At 41.0% G+C, this 19,724-nt stretch overlaps 2 protein-coding genes across 16 annotated transcripts in view; one reads left to right on the top strand and one right to left on the bottom strand.

Annotated features, from left to right (window-relative positions):
* Fam13b (family with sequence similarity 13 member B) overlaps positions 1–9,005 on the top strand; it is a 75,381-nt gene extending 66,376 nt beyond the window's left edge. For 8 of the 10 annotated variants that reach the window (XM_031365296.1, XM_031365297.1, XM_031365294.1 and 5 more), the window contains 6 exons: positions 2,958–3,041; positions 3,281–3,376; positions 5,494–5,577; positions 5,667–5,830; positions 6,776–6,877; positions 8,828–8,998. In XM_031365296.1, coding sequence (XP_031221156.1) covers positions 2,958–3,041; positions 3,281–3,376; positions 5,494–5,577; positions 5,667–5,830; positions 6,776–6,877; positions 8,828–8,951 — 654 coding nt within the window. In that variant the 3' untranslated portion in view covers positions 8,952–8,998. Of the gene's footprint in view, positions 1–2,957; positions 3,042–3,280; positions 3,377–5,493; positions 5,578–5,666; positions 5,831–6,775; positions 6,878–8,827 lie in introns of all 10 variants that reach the window. The other 2 variants (XM_031365303.1, XM_031365302.1) reach the window with 2 other exon arrangements.
* Positions 8,694–19,724, bottom strand: part of Pkd2l2 (polycystin 2 like 2, transient receptor potential cation channel) — a 33,877-nt gene continuing 22,846 nt past the window's right edge. For 3 of the 6 annotated variants that reach the window (XM_031365304.1, XM_031365307.1, XM_031365309.1), the window contains exons 10-15: positions 19,539–19,640; positions 16,823–16,887; positions 15,292–15,349; positions 13,063–13,175; positions 12,416–12,517; positions 8,694–9,162 (exon numbers count right to left, since the gene is read on the bottom strand). In XM_031365304.1, the coding sequence (XP_031221164.1) occupies positions 12,433–12,517; positions 13,063–13,175; positions 15,292–15,349; positions 16,823–16,887; positions 19,539–19,640 (423 nt within the window). In that variant the 3' untranslated portion in view covers positions 8,694–9,162; positions 12,416–12,432. Of the gene's footprint in view, positions 9,163–11,195; positions 11,305–12,415; positions 12,518–13,062; positions 13,176–15,291; positions 15,350–16,822; positions 16,888–19,538; positions 19,641–19,724 lie in introns of those variants that run through there. The other 3 variants (XM_031365306.1, XM_031365308.1, XM_031365305.1) reach the window with 2 other exon arrangements.

Raw genomic sequence — 19,724 nt, 5'->3', positions numbered from 1 at the left:
TATATATATATATATATACTCATATATAAATAAATAAATCTTAAAATAAAAAACCAAGCTTGGCAGTAGAGGTGCACACTTATAATTCCACCACTTGGAAGATAGAGACAGGTAGATCTCTGAATTTAAGGCCAACCTGGTCTAAAGAGGAGTCCAAGGACTACATGGAGAAACCCTCTCTTCAAAAAAAAAGGCAAACAACAACAGCAAAAACCAGTTGATCTATTGGTATCAGGAGTACACAAATTACATTTTTTAAGGAACTTTTACGAATGGTGTGTGCGTGTATAGATTCATGCACCTCCGTGTGCATGGAGGCCAAAGACAATTGTCTCGTGTCTTGTTCTGTTGGTCTCTGCCTTACTCTCTGAAGATTTAACTGCACCTGAAGCAAGCAAGCCCCTTTATTCCAGAAAGCCCTCTGAGATATCCAGGCAGAGCACTTGGTAACCAAGTCATGTGAGAGGTGGGGTTGCTGGGGAAATAGTCTCAGCTGAATCTTAGTCTAGGAAGTGGTGAACCAGACACATTTTAGAATATATCTCCCTCCCTCATGATATAAATACTGGATTGTTTGTCTCCCTTGAACAGGGCTAAGTTACTCATTCTCATTGCTTCCTGCTGCTGCTCTTCCTCCTCTTTCTCCTCCTCCTCCTTTTTTTTTTTTTTTTTTTTTTTTTTTTTTGGTCCCCTTGCTTTTTGTTAGGACAACAATCTTCTGCAATTTCCTGCAAATAATTGGATTGCATTAGCTTTATTCAGATTTTTAATATTAGATTTAAGGTTCAAATTTGAAAATAAAATTACAGTATTTTATAAGGTCTCCACTCTGTTATTGCCTAGTACATGAATATAATCTGAAGTGATTTTGTTATACAGGGTGACTCTCAGGTGAATTGTTTGTAATTGCTGTTTTCAAACAGTCTCAGTGAGAGACTGAGAACTATTAGTCATTCCTGGAAATGTGTAGAATTTATTTGGTCTAGTTGAAGGATATCTTGTGGAGTTGGTTCATTGAGATAATGGCTGAGCCTATGTAGCAGAAAGAAAATTTTATATACAAATATATCCAGGGAGTTCTGCTCTCTCTGCCATTTAGAATATTAAAGGAGAAGTGTACTACACTCTGAAGAGTATGCCCACCCTTGCAAAGGGAGGAATGTAGTCATAGAGGTCTAAGGTTGCAGATTGACATTTTGAGCTGACTCTTGGGTCTTTACACTGTACTGCTTTGGGTTTCCTTAGTAGAGTAAAGACACTGACTCATAGAATCAGTTTATCTACTGAAATGTGTGTTTGCACACGCTTTATTTACTTATTTATTTATTTATTTATTTATTTTGGTGTTCTTCCCCCCACCCCCTGTTCTCTCTAGTGTCTGTCTATCCATCCACCCACCTACATATCTATCATTTATATTTATTTGTGGTGCCAATTGAATCCAGGGGCTCTTGCCCAAAGCAAAGCACATGTACCACCCAATTACATTAGCAGTCTTGGTCTTTTGAGAAAGGCTCTCACCATGCAGGCCACATTGACTTTAAATTCAAGATTCTTCCTGCTTCTGCCTCTGGAATGCTGGGATTATAGGCTTCTGCGCCAGAGTGTATGCACCTGTATGCACCTGTCTGTCTGTCTGTGTGTGTGTGTGTGTGTGTGTGTGTGTGTGTGTGTGTGTGTGTGTGTGTGTCGTTGGGGGTGGAAATATGCGTGTTTGAGGAGTTAGCTCTCCTTTCCCATTGGCTCTGCAGATTGAACTCGGATTGAGCTAAGATATTCAGGCTTATGCGTCAGGCACTTTGAAACTTGCAGAGCCAGCTAGCTGTCCATATTTGTGGTTGTAGTAATAAGACTTTGCAACATTATAAAATGTCAAATAGGTGTGAAAGTTACTGTTACAAGTGCTTTTACATCAATGAACTTAGTAGTCCTTTGAGCCCTTTGTGCAAGACTGGAGTATTACTGATTTAGATTGGGATATGGAACACAAGATGACTAAGGTACAGCTTAGCTACAATGGAGGTAAAATACTTTGGTGATTTGAGTGTCATTGAAGTACAGCCTTATTACAATGAAACCCAGTGTCTAAAAATTGTTCTTATTTTGGGCTTGTACCACAGTAAGAATCAAGATTTTAAACTCTACTAAATACAAAACAAACAAACAAAAATACTTTATATATTTATGTTCATTTAAGAAAATACTAGTAGTGATGTATTATTTTGAAATATACAGTTAATATGTATGGAGTTATTTAAAATTTATATTGAGAAAAATGTATGTATTTTCAGTATTGCTGTAGATAAGCATCTACATAACACTGTTAAATTGATTGTTGTTTTATATCAAACAACTTTTATAATACTCATTTTTATTATATTTTATAAATTTTAAGGAATATGACAAAAAAAGATATTGTAGGTATTGAAGGGGGGTCTCTGGGAGGAGTTGGGGTACAAAAGGGAAACGAGAATGTGATTCAATTCTATTTACTTAAAATATGTTTTTAAATGTTAACAAATTCAGATAAATTGAAATCATGCAACTTTTCTCATCATAATGCAATAAAAGTTAAAAAAAAGAAAAAAGATATCCAGTCTCTGGAGTGATCCTGGCAAGGATATAATTCTATAATAGTAGCATCTTTACTTTAAGGTAGAACTGGGATATTGGTGAGATATAAATAATAAAATTAAAAAAAAAAAAAAAGAAGATGGCTAAGGTACCCAAACTAACATTTATAATTCATACAAGATATAAATTAAGCCATAAAAAGCTATTCATTGACATCCTAGGAGATTTCAATGCATAGCAGACTGAAAAATGTTGCTGCAAATCCAGAAAAAGAGAGTGCATTTGCCTAGTCTATATTGCTGGCCATTTGCCCTTTCGCCTAACTAATTACATGGTGGGTGTGAGGAGAATACTGAAACCAGTGCTTTTCCCCCTGATTCTAGAAAATGACAAAAGATCATTTGATAGAAGAGAAAACGTCTCTGCAGAAAAGTCTGCTCTACTATGAAAGTCAACATGGAAGGCCGGTAATTCTTTTCTTGCTAAGACAATTTGATTTCTTCAGAAGAGCACGGATAGCTTCTGTGGTCTGTATTCTTTAGAGCTGTTTTGTTTGTATCAAGCATTGTTTCCAGTAGTTGGGAGATTGCCTACTTAAATTTGGGGTGAGGGAGTCACACTGCTTACTGTCTCTGATACCTAGATTTCTGAGAGTAAGGCTTCACTTTTTGTTTTGTTTTGTTTTTTGTTTTCTGTTTGGCTTCAGGTGACCAGGGAAGAAAGGCACATTGTTAAGCCTCTCTATGATAGATACAGGCTTGTAAAACAGATGCTGACAAGAGCTAGCATTACTCCTGTCCTTGTAAGTAAAACAAATGCTTGATTTTATTTTTAAAGACAGAGTCTCACTTTGTAGCTAAAACTGGCTTGGAACTCACTAGCCCAAACAAGCAAAACTCCTAAGTTCTGTAGTTATAGGCATGCATTACCATGCCTGGAACAAGTATTTCTTCAGTTCATTTTGCCAAAGGAAGACAGAAGAAACAACACATTTTAGTAGTACTTTTAGAGACATACATAGCTAAGTATGAAAAGTTTTTAGTTGAGATTATGGATTTTGAAAGGATAGAAAATGCCTAGGCATCTTGTGAGCACTTACAGGCATATGGCACTAAGTCTTTACAAACAACACACGAGTTAGGAAATGATGCTGAGATCTAGGGAGTGCTGTGTGCAGATTTACTACATAGATGGCAGAGTAGTACTTGTATGTAATACCTTACCTAGGTTCTAGTTAAGTTCTTGTCTGCATAGACTTGTAATTATTACCTCCAATTGCTTTATAACACACATGAGTTTAAACATGTATTTATTTAAAGGGCTGTGCACATGCCATGGTGAGTGTTGGAGGTCAGAGGGCAGAATGGGGCTGAGGTCAGTTCTCTCCTACTATGCAGGTTCTTGGGGGAGGAATTCAAGGTTGTCAAGCTTGACAGTGAGGGTAAACCATCTTGCTGACCCTAAAAATGGGTTTTAAAGAAAGAACCCATTAAGATAATGCCAATTACTAAGTGTCTGGCATATACCTTTAATCCTAGCACCAGAGAGAGAGAAAAAGAGAGAGAGAGACAGACAGACACACACACACACACACACACACACACACACACACACACAGACACACACACACACACACAAACAAACACCCTGTCTCAAAAAAAACCAAAACTAAGGTGGTGGTGGCCTGTACCTTTAATCCTGCCAGAGACAGGTGGATAGCCTGGTCTACAGAGTGAGTTTCAGGACAGCCAAGGCTAGACAGAGAAACTGTCTCAACAAACATACACACAAATGAAAAACTAAATAAAATTAAACAGTGTTAATTCACAGGGCCAGAGAGATAGCTTAGCAGGTAAAGGTGCTTGCCATCAAGTCTGATTATCTCTGACCTTCTTGCACATGCTTATCCATATTTGTGTACATTAAAAAAAAAAACCAACTTATTTTAAATTGGGGTCTTGCGGTGTTGTCCATGGTGGGTTTCAACCTGTGAGGTCATGTGATTTTTCCAGCCTCAGCCATCTGAGGAGCTAGGCCAGTGAGCATGCCAACATGAAGAAAACTGAAATCTGTAATACTCAGATACAAATCACAGGGCTTTACCAAGTTTGTTTGATGCCAGCTAATGGAACTTAGCATGCCCCTGTCCTAGGATATAATTGTGTTGTGTGATGATTACCTGGCATGCTGGGATGACTATTACATGCTAGTTTTTAGTTTGGTTTAGTTTTGTTTCTAAAGAAGAAATTTATGGAGTTCTCAGACCTCAGAATAAAGATACTTGAACTGGGTATGGTGGCATTTGCCTACAATCATAGTGTCTGAGAGAGCTGAGGCAGGAGGATCTCATAATGTACATCACCAGCCTGTGCTACATAGTGAAACCCTATTTCAGACATCTTCATCCTCATTATCTGTACATTACATCCTGTTCCCTTGAATGTGAAAGATGGGCAGCACAGAGTGAGCTCCTGTAAGACTTTGCTATGTTATAAAAACAAAATATGAGTTTATTAAGGAATTCATTGCGAATTTAAAAGACTGCTTTAAGATTTTTGAAAATTTTGATATATTTTATTTCTATTGAAAACATTTTCATACAGTATATTTTGATTATATTCTTTTATCCCCCGAACTTTCTAGATCCTCCCTACCTTCCTAAACCCCCATTTTTCAAAAAAGAAAAAGAAAACCCAAAAAAGTAGTTGGCCAACACAAATCAAAACTCCATGGGTTTGTGTGTGTGTGTGTGTGCCTTTAATTTTACTTTGGTGTTTATCTGATTTTTTTTTTTCTGTTTTGAGTTTTGTTTGCTGGTGTTCTTAGGCTGCTGGGGACTGAGCACTTCTATTAGGTGAAAGTAACATTATAAACTACAAATGTGTGAAATATAAAACTTAGTGTTGCTGATTGTTACAGGGGTCTCCCTCCACAAAGCGCCGAGGTCAGATGTTACAGCCAATCATAGAAGGAGAAACGGCACACTTTTTTGAAGAAATCAAGGTACTTATGTAGAAAAGTTACTCTCTCATGACATTGCTAACAGGCGTGGAAAGTCATGACTTGTGTGGCCCTACTTGGTTTCATTTTAGGAAGAAGAAGAAGATGGTGTCAACCTCCCCTCTGAGTTAGGTGACATCTCGAGCACAACTGTGCACACACAGTCGTCCTTGGAAAACTCAGAATCTGATGCTGAAGAAAATCAAGAAAAACTGGCTCGGGATCTGTGCTTATCAAGTACTCGGGCAGCTTCGATGTATGTATTCCTGCTTGTGATTTTAGCTTATCTGGCAAGAGTGATTCATGAGGACAGATTGGAGTTCTATTTCCTTCCTTTTTTTTTTCCTGGTGCTGTGGATGGAACCCAGGGCCTTGTGTGTGGGAGACAAGTACTACATCCCTAGTCTTCATTTTCTTTCTTTTTTTTTTTTTTTAAAGATTTATTTTATTTATTTTGTATGTATGAGTACACTGTAGCTGTATAGGTGGCCGTGAGCCATCATGTATATGGCTGCTGGGAATTGACCTCAGGACCTTTGCCGGCCCTGCTCACTCCAGCTTCTGGCGTAATTCACTGTAATTCCCTGTAGCTGTCTTCAGACACACCAGAAGAGGGTGTCAGATCTCATTATGGGTGGTTGTGAGCCACCATGTCGTTGCTGGGATCCGAACTCAGGACCTTCGGAAGAGCAGTCAGTGCTCTTACCCGCTGAGCCATCTTGCCAGCCCCCAGACTTCATTTTCTTATTTTCCATTTTAAAATTGTGTATGTGGAGGTCAAAGGACAACCTTACATGTTGGTTCTCACCCCTCTACCTTTTTAAGGTGTGGTCTCTTGCTATTTTGTGTTGTCTCCACCTTACTTGCATTGCCATAGAGTACTGGAATTAGACGTATATATAACATGTTTGTCATCTTATGGATTTCAGGTGCTGGGCTTGTGGGGGGACTGCACCCAGAGTTTTTATGTAGGCTCTGAGGATTGAGTTCAGGTTCCTCAGGGTTGTGCAACAACCACTTTATCAACTGAGCAATCCCCCAGCAACAGAAAAAAAGTTTAAGTAGTGAGACTAGAATCTTAATCTCAGTTATTTTGATTCAATTGTATGTTTCTAAAAGCTGTAGTCAGGGCTAGAACCATTCTTAATATAATGAAGAACCTGTCGCCTTTAGTAATGTTTTGTTACCATTTTAACTCCAGGCCTGAATTACTGGAGCAACTTTGGAAAGCCAGAGCTGAGAAAAAGAAACTACGTAAGACACTACGGGAGTTTGAAGAGGCGTTCTATCAACAAAATGGAAGGTTTGTTAAGCATTGGAGATGTTGACATTGTTCCTTCAACTCATAAAATGTATGTTAATGTCAAGGAATACATGGAAACACAGGAGTAGATCCTCAATGACAGGGGAAGAAAAGATCCAACTTGTAAGAGGTGGTCTTCTGATCTCCATAAGTGTGTCATAACATGTGCATTGTTCCCACACTAAGAAAACCCTTACAGATATACTGCTTATAGAGTGTTAGTCTTAAAAGTAACAATTCAGGGCTAAGACTAGCGTGGTGCAAGAGCATTTGCCTAACATGTGTAAGGAAGGCCCTTGGGTTCATCATCCCCAGCACTTCAAGAGAAAAAAAGTAAAAGAAAAAATAAAATTTTTTTTTTATAACTTTGAGGTAGGGTCTGCCCTGGAACTGACATTCATGTGATGTTACCGGCATGCACCACCTCTCCTGGCCTTGAACTGACATTCATATGATGTTACCGGCATGCACCACCTCTCCTGGCCAGCTTTATAACTTTCTTTTGTGCTCTCAAGACCTGTTGTTGTTAGAGTGAAGGAAAAGTCATAACTGGAGTAAATATGTCATAATATTTTTTATAAGTTTTCCTGCAGCTCAAATATATGAGGCAAGTACTCTACCACCAAGCCATATCCCCAGCCTACAGTGACTTTATATTGTTCAGAAGTGATTATAAACTGATCTCTGTCTTGATGAGATCTCATTTTGCAGCCCATGTCTGGAACTTGCTTTGTAGACCAGGTTGACCTGCAGGATTAGAGCAGGGTGAGCCACCCTGCCTGGCACAGATATCTCCTAAGAGCGACCCCACAGTCAGAGTGAAAGAAAGCCTTGACTGCAATTTTTTGTTGTTTTTTTTGAGACAGGGTTTCTACATAGCCCTGGCTGTCATGAAACTCACTCTGTAGATCAGGCTAGCCTCAAACTCGAGACCCTCTTGCCTCTGAGTTCAGGGATTAATTGCATGCACCATCACTCCCAGATGGATTCCTTCCTATTCTGATAAGCTTGAGTTGTCACTATCCCCCTGGAAGTGTAGTGGTGTGGCTCCTGTAGACCAGTGTGCCATGTGCCTTTAGTTGGTGTGCAGAGTTGACAGCTAGGGAGAGGTACAGATTGGTACATCCCTGTGAACAGCCAGTCCAACTAAAAACTAGCAGCTTCAGGGGCTTCAGTGAAGATTAAAGATACCAAATGTCTTCCTATGGCTTCTGCAGGTACCTATGCACACATACTTAAAAAGAGATAGTGGCAGAATTGAGGTAAATTAAGTCTCAAAAGTTTTCTGAGTAACTGGATGACCCTATGAGACCAGTGGCTGTAACAAATTTTCTCCTGGCCCCCTGCTGCTTTTTTAGAGTTTCATACTTTGTAACATACATGGCTTAAAAAAAAAAAAAATACTGGGGAAATGGCTTAGTCATTGAGTGCCTGCTGGGCAAGGATATGGACCTAAGTTTGAACCTCAGAGCCCAAGCCAGATGTGGTATCCAAGTACTGTATCATTAAGCTTAATAGCTAGCCAACTAACTTAACTACTCAGCAAGCTTCAGGGAAACTACCTCGTCCACTTTTTGAGACCAGGTTTACCTCTGGTACATTTGTATAACATGTACTCACAAGGTAGTATAAGAAAATACACCTTTTGTTTATATTGAAAGAAAAAAATTACTTGAGGTAATCTGATGCTGTAGTTTGTAGTTTGATGCTGACTACTAATGATTTACTAAATGAATAAAATGACTCTTACAGACTATCCAGCTCATTGGTAAGTATGTAACATTATTTAAGCAGTTAGTACACATAGCTCCTAATGTTCTTTCTGTGTGACTTAGTCCACACTTAGTCTCTTGCCCACAGAGAGGCTTTTAATTTCAGCTTAAATTTGTAACATTATGCTCCATGTTGGAACAAACTTTTGAGTATTTTACAGAGTTTCATCTTCCCTAGGAATGCCCAGAAGGAGGATCGTGTTCCATTGCTTGAGGAATATAAGGAATACAAGAGAATTAAAGCCAAGCTTAGACTTCTTGAAGTTCTTATCAGCAAACAAGACTCTTCAAAATCCATATAAAATATGTTCCTTGAAAGTTGACATCATAAAGTGATTGTGTTCCCTGACAGTTCACCATGTGTACTTGGCTCGTACTTGTGTTCACTTTGTCAGGCACTCAGAGAATCCCATTGTGTCCTTGTTTGTGGTTCTAGTAGGGCAAGGAAAGCTGTTCCACATTACCGCAGATCCTTCCCACATCGGGTGAGCATGCAGGTCCCTTCATATGCATCTGTTAGCAAAAGACAAGAATTTTATTCTTTTTACTTCAAGAACTTTGGAAATATAAAGCTTTTTCTGTTTACTTTTTGTTTTTTTCTTTTGCATTACTGAAGAAAATTAAGAGGAAAATCTTCACACTGAATGAAATTCTTCTGTTGCCTTTTCTTACAAAAATGACTGAAAATTTAAAAGAATAGCCTATAAATGTGACATATGGAACGATACTGTTTTTTTTCTAGAAAACCAAACTGAATTTTCAAATTCTACATTGGAACACCTTTCTGTGTTGTTCCTAAAGTGACACCTGCACAGATAGTACTTAGCCAGGATTTGCAGTTCAGTGGTCACAGCTCCTGAACGGAGAGAACAGTGGTAGAGCTCAAAGCAGCCTTGCTTAGTCAGTCCAACATTACATCACTCACAGAGCTGAACACATCACATGCTGCCTCCAGGACTTCAGTCACTGTCACTAGCGGGCAATGCTGACCTGTCTGCATCAAACCCTGTGCTGTCCCCAACCCACCTCCAGATAATGTGAGAAGATAGCCATGCCAGTGTGGAGGGACTGGGGTGGTGCTCAGATTTGTATCATTAGATGGGCCTCAAAAGAACGGACACACCTCAGCGTGTTCTCTAAGGGCTAGACCACTGCAGCTTTACACGTTTATTCAGGGGCTTCATCTCCAAATGACCACCTCTCGCCCAGTTGCTTGCTGTCTAAAGCAGCCGCTCACAGGATGTGTAGTGGCATGCTCCTTGTCATAGACTCTTAGCATCTTTTTTTCCTTTGGCTTTGCATGGCTTTTCAGATAATCTGCTAATCATTCTTATGGGATAGTAACTTGTGTTAATATGACAGATGTGGGTCAGGCTTAAGCTAAGTGCCCCACCCCCACCCCCACCCCGGTGCTTTTTGAATTGATGTCTCACTTTGCCCATGCTTTGCATGTAATTACTCATGCATGATTTTCTTCTTAATAGTTTGTTTCATACAAATGGAATTTCACATCTTTAATAAGGTGAGGAAAGCATGTACCTTGAACGCTGCCACTATCATTACACAGTAAGAGCAGGAAGTAGTTTGATAATAAATAGTGTGTCTAAGTACTTCACATTTCACTTGTGTGTGCAATGCCTTTTTATGGGGAGAGGGAAAATCCAGCAGTAGTGAATGTGTAATTGGAGGATTTTTTTTTTTTTTTTAAGTACTGAATCATCCAGCCTTGTTTTGTATGGTTTCCTTTTGATAATGCTAGGTCATTCATAATGTATTTTTAGAAAAGTAATTAAGAATGCCAAAAAAGCCCCTGTATCATTTGATTTGAACCCATCATGTGGTGTACTTTTTAGTTTTTTTTTTCCAGACAGGATTGCTACATGTAATTTTATGTGCACCGTATATTTTTATGAATGTTTTATTTTGTATACCACATGCAAAAATGTTCATGTGCACTATTTAAATGTTTTAAATAATATATTCCTTCTTTATAACGCTAAATCTATTTGAGTACAATATTTTTATAAGTCTGTAGCCTGACTGGTTTCATTGAGTTACAGCTGCTTCATAATTTGGTCGTTGAGTGTTAGTTTGGGCTGAATAGAGTAGTGAAGTGGCTCGCACACTTCATGTGCTTGCACCAACTCATGGTTAGCAGTGGGGATAGTTAGGCAGCTTGTGAGAGTTTTACTTTGGTACAAATAAAAATTATATCTATATATAAATACTATATAGATATAGATATATATGTGTCCACCTTATAATTACATTGCTGTGTTTGTTTGGCACTTCATTGTACAGACTTTTATAATAAAAGAACTTTACTGTTCTAAGTCATTGTAAATGTATGTTTGTTTTTCTAGGAGGTATTAATTGTTCTAGGCTTTTTAAAATTACCCAGTGATGATGTCAGGGGGCACAACCAGGTTGCTCAACAGTTTGGCCAGCAGGGTGCTCGGGAGAAGTCCATGTACTACTACTTAGAGCTATTGAAGAGAAGCTGCAGAGAAAACTTCAACTACCTTCATTTTTATTTTTGAGACACAGTTTCATCATCTTGTTCTTGAACTTGCTATGTAGATCCAAAGACCTTGAACTCTTGCTCCTCTCTGCCTCCCAGTGCCAGAGTTACTCATTTCTTGTTGCAGTGAATTACTGCATTCAAAGACAAACAAAAAACCTGGATGCTCCTTGCTTTGAGGGAGGTGGGCAGTAATTTTCAAGTTCCTTTACTTACTAGGCACAGTGTGGTATACACACCTCTAGTCTCAGCTCCTCTGGCCATGGCAGGAGGATCCTCTGAGCCCAGCTCCTCTGGCCACGGCAGGAGAATCCTCTGAGCCCAGCTCCTCTGGCCACGGCAGGAGGATCCTCTGAGCCCAGGATTTCAAGGCAAGTCTGGGCAACATTTTCTTTTTTTTATATATATTTGCCTCAAGAGTTTTAACTTTTAAAATATTTGCCATATTCATGCTTTTAATTACACCCTGAGCATTATTAACATGTAAATTGAGTAGTATAATTGAGAGTGGTGGAACTCAGACTCACAGGACAGAACCTGGCTGTTCTCGAGGGTCTTGTAGAACTTAGAAAAGTAACCTTTCCCTTCAGTCTCTAAAATACCAGCCATACACAACTTTCTAACAGGAAGGCTCTCAAGCACCGACCTCTTCAATTTCCACACATAACTTCTTATGCTGCTAATGTGCCGCCATCTATTCTACTTTATAGCTGCAGAGTTTGTTCTGTATTTGACTTTTTCTAGAAGTTTTAGATTTTGAAGAGTGCAGATTATTTTATGTTGACATATAATACCTTCTTCAAATCTTATGACTTGACTTACATCTGTCCAAAGCGAGTGAGACCCTGGGACATGATATGGTTGAAACTACCACACAGTTCTTATACTCTGTACCCAGGAGAGAACCATCTCTGCCTCTCATCCACCCTAGAGATCTGCCCTCATGAGTGAGAAGCATTAAGTTGTACTTTCCCTTTTACACCTCCAGAATTTAATCGCTGTGATAAAAATCCTATGTGTGCCCATGTGCAGATAACTGGAAGCACTTGATACAGAACTCATTATAAGTGATAGCTGCTTTCGTGCTTTTAAAATGTATCTCTGCTGCAGACGTAGCTCAGTGCTTAGCGTTTGCAGGCCGCTGTACTCAGTCCCCTGCACTGTGCGAGAATAATGTGTGCCAGTGAGGGTGGCATGTTTAGGGGACAGTAGAGTACATGCCCAGAGTCTCCCACTCAGTCTTACCTCCGCTTGTCAGCCTGCTAGTGTAGCTTTCTCATCACTTGGTTCAGTTTTAAGCTGACGTGGTGTAATTCCTTCTCAAGCTCCACAGCATATAAAAAGAGTCTAGGAGAGAGTTTAGAAGTAGACAGTGGCTTATTACTGTGATGTGCTTTGAGGGGGAGATGAGGTGACAAGCTCTTAAGGCACATCCCACAGAGCAGTTGAGGCAATTGATGTAAAGCCGTGAGGACATGTGCCGTTCATCGAGTGGTAGAACACTGTTTCACTTTTAAATGTGTATGCTTTGCCTGCATGCATGTCTGCACCACATATATGCCTGGTGCTAGAGAGGTCAGAAGAGGACATTGATCTCCTGGGACTGGAATTAGAATGTGAGCTATCCTGTGGATCCTGGGAATCAAACCCGGGTCATCAGGAAGGGCAGCCAGTGTTGTTCGTCACTGAGCCATCTGGACTTCAGCCCCCTGGCCTTACTTTCTAAGAAAATGGAGTTGTGTGCTTTAATTTTGAAACTGCAGAAAATAAAGAAGAATTAGGTATAGCACATATGACTCTGGCTCAAGAAAATAATGTATATAACTTGTGTCCCCACTCTGCATATCCTGGTGTTCCATGTACCTTAGTTGGTACATGTCACAAATACTTACTCTCGGAATTCCTGCTGAGTGACAGGCTGGTAATCATCTTGAATTTCTGTAGAATAATACTTTTTTTCAAGGCTTTCTTTCCACCTTTTCATCTTCTCTGCCTCTTGGATCTCCTGTCAATTTAGACAACAAGCACAGGCTGCCGTCTGTATGTGCCAAAGACTCCAAGTAGACTACTGAAGACCCCAGGCTACCCACAGCCTGGCTTGTGGGCTGCACCAGCAGTCGCCCTGAAGCCTGGGCTATGAGCTGTGCAGCACAGATGGGACAGGGCATGCATCTTGCTTACTGACCTCACTCCCCGCTTCTTTCTTCTACATCTCAGTATCTCTTCTGGGTTTAGTCAGGACTAATACTCTTTTGTCCCTCTTCTTCAGTGCTAAGTATTGAGTCCAGAGCCTCTTGCTCTGCAGGTGCCCTGCTGGCCATGAGTCATACTCCAGCAAATACCCGTCGGAATGCATCTGTGGCCCTTCTTTGCCCTCCCAACAGGTTTTCTACCAGACTTTGCACAGAAGTGACTCAGTCTATTGTAAATACTCCCTGCCTTGGTTAATGGTCTATGTGCACCAGTGTCATGTACCCAAGTCTTTTACACTAGAAAACAAGTGTTACTGCTCCTTCCTTACCTGGAGTCCTCCTGTGAACCATCCCTACCACCACTGATTTCTCTTGTGTCCAAGTACATTTCAATGTTGTGTGTGTGTGTACATGTTAGAAGGACTTGCAGGGCCACGTGGGTTCTGGAGTTTAAACGTGGGTCGTCAGGCTTGATAGCAGGTGCCTTTACCTGCTCTGCTCAGCCATCTTGCCTGCCTTATTTTTCTCAAATTTAGGATGGATAAAATATATTTGTGAAAGTTAGAAACAACCCCAGGAAAGGAGAAGGGAGTGTCCTGGGGGTGTAATCCAAGTGTTTCAATAAGCCAGCTATGATAGCATGCACATGCTGGTATTACAAGAGCCTAAAGCAGGGTGATGAGAATTTGCGGCCACCCTGAGTTACTTAGCACGAATCTGTCTCAAAAGGAGCTAGAGTTGCTCAGTAAACCACTTGCTAGGAAAACATGGGGACCTGAGTTCAGATCTCCAGTAACCAGATCAAAAGCCAATTGTGGCATCGATACCTGTCATCTCAGCTAGTCTAGACATGGATAGCTCCAGATTCACTGAAACCTTGCCTCAATTGAAGGAGATGCCCAGTGCTGACTTTGCCCTCCATCCATACACATGAACATGTGCAATCAAATACACCTCACAAGCTTAATTTAGAAAGCAAACACGCTTTGGACTAGGACAGCTTCACATGAAGTTACTAAATGTATTTAGTCCAGAGATAGTGCAGGGCAGCAAAGGAGATCCCTGCTTAGTGTTTATGAGCACCTTCAAGATGGTCCTTCAGCCACTGTGCTGGTGGAACCTTGCTAGCTGCAGTTCCCCAGTTTTTGTAGTAAGACTGTTGACTACTAAATGACTAGGCTGATTATACCACAGGCACGTTAATATATGGGCTTAACTCATTTTTAGAAAAATTTTGGTGTGTGTGTTTGGTACATACAACAATGTAGTTCATGCAGAGGCTCCAGGACCTTGGGTGTCTTCATCACATTCTGCCTTATTTCCCAGTTGGTAAGCTCTCAGGATATGCCTGTCCATCTGTCCAGTGCATGGGTTACAGCATCATATGCCCTGCTTTTCATATGGCTGCTGGCATTTGAACTCAGGCTTTCATGCATGGAGGGCAAGTGCTCTTTCCCACTTACTATGCAGCTGAAGCTAGCCTTGTTAAAATGCTGACTGTGGCAGTCCCCTCACTGTGGGGAGCCAGGCAGAGGGACCTTTGGAGCTCACTGGCAAGCCAGTCTAGCCTATTGGTAAGCTTCAGGCTAATGAGAGACCCCATTTTAAAGGGGTGGATGGCCTTCCTGAGATAGTATCTCTGGTCTGTGTACATACTCACCTATACATGACATACTCACATACATGCATAAAACAATCCCCAGATTTGTGAAAATTGACATGGGTCCTTTTAATAGAAGTGATCTATTTATATTAAATCCTATAAATAGATCTCTCCATTGTTCTTTAAGCCATTTACTGTGGCAGATGGGAAAGGCTCCCGATTATGAGAGATATATTGGAGGTGATAACTGTTGCTACAAATTATTTCTATTAATCAACTTCTAATAAAGCTATCACTTGGTTAAGAAAAATGAATTTAAACCTTACACTTTCATCAAAGCCTTCTGTTCTTGCTCGCTGGGCCAAGTCTCCAGTGGCTTTCCTGCTAGAAATACAAAACAAATATATGTGAGTAAAAAGGGCATGCAACCAGGAATGCCCAGCCCTACAGCAAGGGACTGGGCTGTGTCCAACCAGGGACGCTCAGCCCTACAGCAAAGGGCTGGACTATGTTTTCCTGATAACAAATGCTTCTCATTAAGAAAATATAATTAATAGGATCTTAGCCATAAAAAAATCACTTTCTTACTAATATGCACAAGCATCACGTTAAGCACAAGTCCTGTTCATAAATTATTGTAAAGTGTTTTTATTTCCATAACTGAGTAAGTTGTGTACTGGATGTAGACTAGAGTTACCTTATACTTGTACAAGGGACTTTGCTCTCCTATAACTTCCCGTTAGAATCTTTCCTGAGTGGAAAATCATGTGCTGTGCTGTCTTTTCAGTGGTTCTGTGGAACCCACTGCCTCTAGCCTTCCTGAAGCCTCATGTGTCCTCTACCACTGGACTACTTATCAGCTCCATGCAAGTATTCAATGAGAGTTCCACAATGGCTTCAAAGGCTTATTGGATATTACATGATGATGGTGTGCTTAGACCCATGTGCTTAGGTCAACCTTAACTTATATTGTTTCTCCTGAAATACTGGAAGATGTTCCCAGATGTTTTAGTATCAGTCTAATTTATGATTTCTTGACTTTATAATGATATAGACTTTTTTTTTTTTTTTTTTTGAGATAAGGTTTCTCTGTGTAGCCCTCCCTGGCTGTCATGGAACTCACTCTGTAAACCAGGCTGGCTTCCAACTCACCTACCTCAGTCTCCCAAGTGCTGGGATTAAAAGCTGTAAAAGCATACACCACCACCTCCTGATACAGAAATCATACTTTAAAATAATGAATTTTGATCTTTTTCCCAGGGTGGGAATATGTGATAAGGCTCAATATGCTGCACAGTAGCAGTTAGTAGGACTCCCTGTCAGCCATGTGGTTATGAGTATAGTCAGCACTACAGCTGGCAGTGTTGCCAGTGGATTTTAAATATACAAAGCCAATACATTACATGGTAACACATAACAAATAGGACTCTACTAGCTGCAGTAACCCTGTCCTAAGCTGAATATCTCTGTGGTGGTTTAAATGAGAATGTCACCATCAGTTCCTGCCATTTGAATGCTTGGTCTCCAGTCAATGGAACAGTTTTGGAGGGATTAAGAGGTGTGGCCTTGTTGGAGGTGGTAGGCTTTAAGGTTTTAAAAGCTCACACCTCTCTTAGTTAGCTCTCTTCTTCCTGTTTGTGGATCAGATGTAAGCTCTTAGCTACTGCTCCAGCACCATGCCTGCCTGCCTGCCTGCTACCACGCTCCCTGCCTTGATGGTCATGGACTCTAACTCTTTGGAACTGAAAGTCTCAAAGTCTTTCTTCTAAAGGTTACCTTAGTCAACAATAGAAAAAAAAAAAAAGATGTTCTTTATAGGATTTGAAAATGATAAAAAAAAAAACTGTAGTATCTTACATTTTCTTGTCTTCACTATCTTGAGCTTTCTTGAGTCTGAGTTTCTCGAGAACATTAAAGCAACTCTGGTTTAATCAAAGAGAGTTTGAAAATTCGTTAAAAATTATTTCCTGTGTTCTTCATATTCAGTCAAGATACATGAACTATGGCATGTTTGCTGGAAGGACTCCTGTCTAAGAGACATCTGGCACAGCACCATGATCCTTTCACCATGGCACTACCTTGCATCCCACCTTTATGAAAGAGAGGGACATTGTCAGGAACATCACTGGAATGTGAACAACACTGAAATGTGGGCAAAGGTCATTTTAGCATTTAACATGTGAGCCTGAGAGATTGATCAGCAGGTAAAAGTGACACGGTATTCTTCGAGGGACCCGAGTTCTGTTCCCACTATGTCAGGCAGCTCACAGTCGCCCATAACTCCAGCCTCAGGAGGATCCAATGCCTCTGGCCTCCTTGGGCGCCTACACTCACAAGCACATACCCATACACAGACACACCTATTGCCCTGCTGACTAAGATTGACATCTACCATTGACCAGGGAACCTGAGCTCGGTACATAATGGAGGAATTCCTTCATTGGTAGGGTTCCCCTCCTCTGACGTTGTCTGGAGAGTTCAACAACTACCTACACCCACACCCACACTTCTACCTGCAGAATGTCATGTAGCCTTAAGACTACAGATTCAACTTCCTTTCTCCCAAAAAGAACCCAAGAGCCCTTTGAAATAGCACCTGAGATCCCTGAAATGCTACCCCATACTAATGAGGCATTTCGGTACTGGTACCATAAGCTGTGTGCAGCGAACAAGTTTTGCACATCCTGGATGTTTCTACTTCATCCCATCCCCCAAAACTATTTAAGCCTTGAATCACTCCCAAGTCCAGTTGATCTGCTTCCCTGCAGCTGGCTCCGGTATGTCTTCTTCTCTGTAGGGCTTCTGAACCCCCAGTCCATCCTCTCTGCTCCCATTGTCCTCATGGACCCATACAGGCCTTTGATTCCTGAGGGCAGGGAGGGTCTCACATATCCATACATACAATTAAAAAATCTTAAAAATCTTAAAAATTTTAAGCGTTAACATGGACTGCTTTAAGTATGTACACACTCTTATGTTAACAGTATTTTCTTACAGATAAGTTTCAAGCCAAAGCTCTAAGCCCCACAGGTCCATAGCTACTGATACCTCTGTGAAGTCCTCTTGGAATTGCCAGGATGTACAAGTTGGTAGAGAGGCATGCTGGGTGGCTTTATCCAACTTGGCACAAACTGGAAGCGTTTGGGGGAACCTCAGCCGAGAAAATGCCCCTACCATGTTGGAATCTGTGTGGTATTTTCCTGATTAATGATTGAGGAGGGAGGACCCAGCTCTCTGGGGGCAGTGCCACCCTGGGCACATTGTTCTGACTGGTATAAGAAAGGTTGTGTGAGCTAGTAAAAGCATTTCTCCACGACCTCTGCTTCAGTTCCTGCCTCCACATTCCTACCTACCCTGAGCTCCTGCCCCAAGTTCCCTTGACTACAGACCATAAGCTGTAAACTGAAATAAACACATTTCCTCTCTGAGATGACTTTAGTCATTGTGTTTTATCACAGCATAACTAAGGAGGTAAAGCAGGTACGTAACTCAGAATGAGCCAGATGTCAAAAAAGATGGCAGATTCCACTCTGTCAAGAACACAAAGCTGCCAAGAAAGAGAAGAGCTTTGAGAATCATTCATGGGTAGAGAATGGTGTGAAGAGAAGGCAGAGTGAGAATATGTGTTATGCAGATAGAACTCAGTTTAGTAGCATTGGGAAGCACAAGTAGGAGACCGCTGTTAATTCAAGACCAACCTGGTCCATACAGCAAGGCCCAGCCCGAGCTGCATAGTGAGACCAAGGCTGGAAAGGTAGAACTCTAGCTCATGATAGTTGAAGGTGCAGTGGGACTGTGAGGTGTGCAGGGGCTTGGGATAGGTGGGAGAAGAAATTGAGCTTAATATGACAGGTGTGGGAATCTGCTAGATTCGGGGTAGGAAGGCCTGGAGTCAGGCTAGAATAGTAAACGTGTTATCATGGGAATGAAAGTCGCAATGATCTCTTGGTGCCAGTGAGAATTCAGGAGGTCCTTGTTCCACAGGTGTCTGTAGACAGAAGCCGTAAGCCTTGAGGGCAGACAATGTTTGGGCCAGGAGAGCCTGGATATCACTGCTGTGAACATAGCAGGAGAACAAGGCAGGCAAGGCAGGCAGGGCGGGCAGGGCGGGCAAGGCGGGCAAGGCGAGCGCATGCAGAGTCTGATTGTGGAGGTTTGCTAGGGTCTAGCCTGGTAAACATTTAGGAGCAATGGAACACTTGCCACTTACCATCTGACAGTGCTTTGTAATTAGTATTTAGTATGTGAAACTCTGAAATAATTTTGGCTAAATTGTCAAAACCAGAGGGGCTGGGGATGTAGCTTGCTTTAAGATTGCTTACCTAGCATGCAGGAAGCACTGGCTTCCAGCTCAAGTACCTGGATCTGGTGGTGCTTATCTATAATGCTCGCACTCAGGTGATATAGGCAGGAGGATTGTTAAGATTATTCTCAGCAGCATAGTGAATTTGAGACCAGCTTGTGAGACCTGAAACCCTTTCTCAAACAACAATGAAAAAACCCTGGGGCGCATGTCTCACTGGACGGTTTAAGGGATAAAAGAATTATGTTTAGGAAAATACTTTTAAGTTACCTTTTTAATTATTTTACCAAGTTCAAAATCTGGTCTTCTGCCTATTGAATAATCAGCCTTCACTTCAGAATAGGTGTCATTTATTATTGCCAAGAACATGTTCTGGGGAGAAATGTTCAAATAATTATGTCAATAAAAATTTATGTAGGGGTAGGCATATAGCTCAGTGTTAGAGTGCTTATGTAG

The sequence above is a fragment of the Mastomys coucha genome, unplaced genomic scaffold (genome assembly GCF_008632895.1).
Source record: "Mastomys coucha isolate ucsf_1 unplaced genomic scaffold, UCSF_Mcou_1 pScaffold13, whole genome shotgun sequence".
In the NCBI taxonomy this organism is placed as follows: domain Eukaryota; kingdom Metazoa; phylum Chordata; class Mammalia; order Rodentia; family Muridae; genus Mastomys; species Mastomys coucha.
This window is presented reverse-complemented; position numbering and strand designations above follow the sequence as displayed.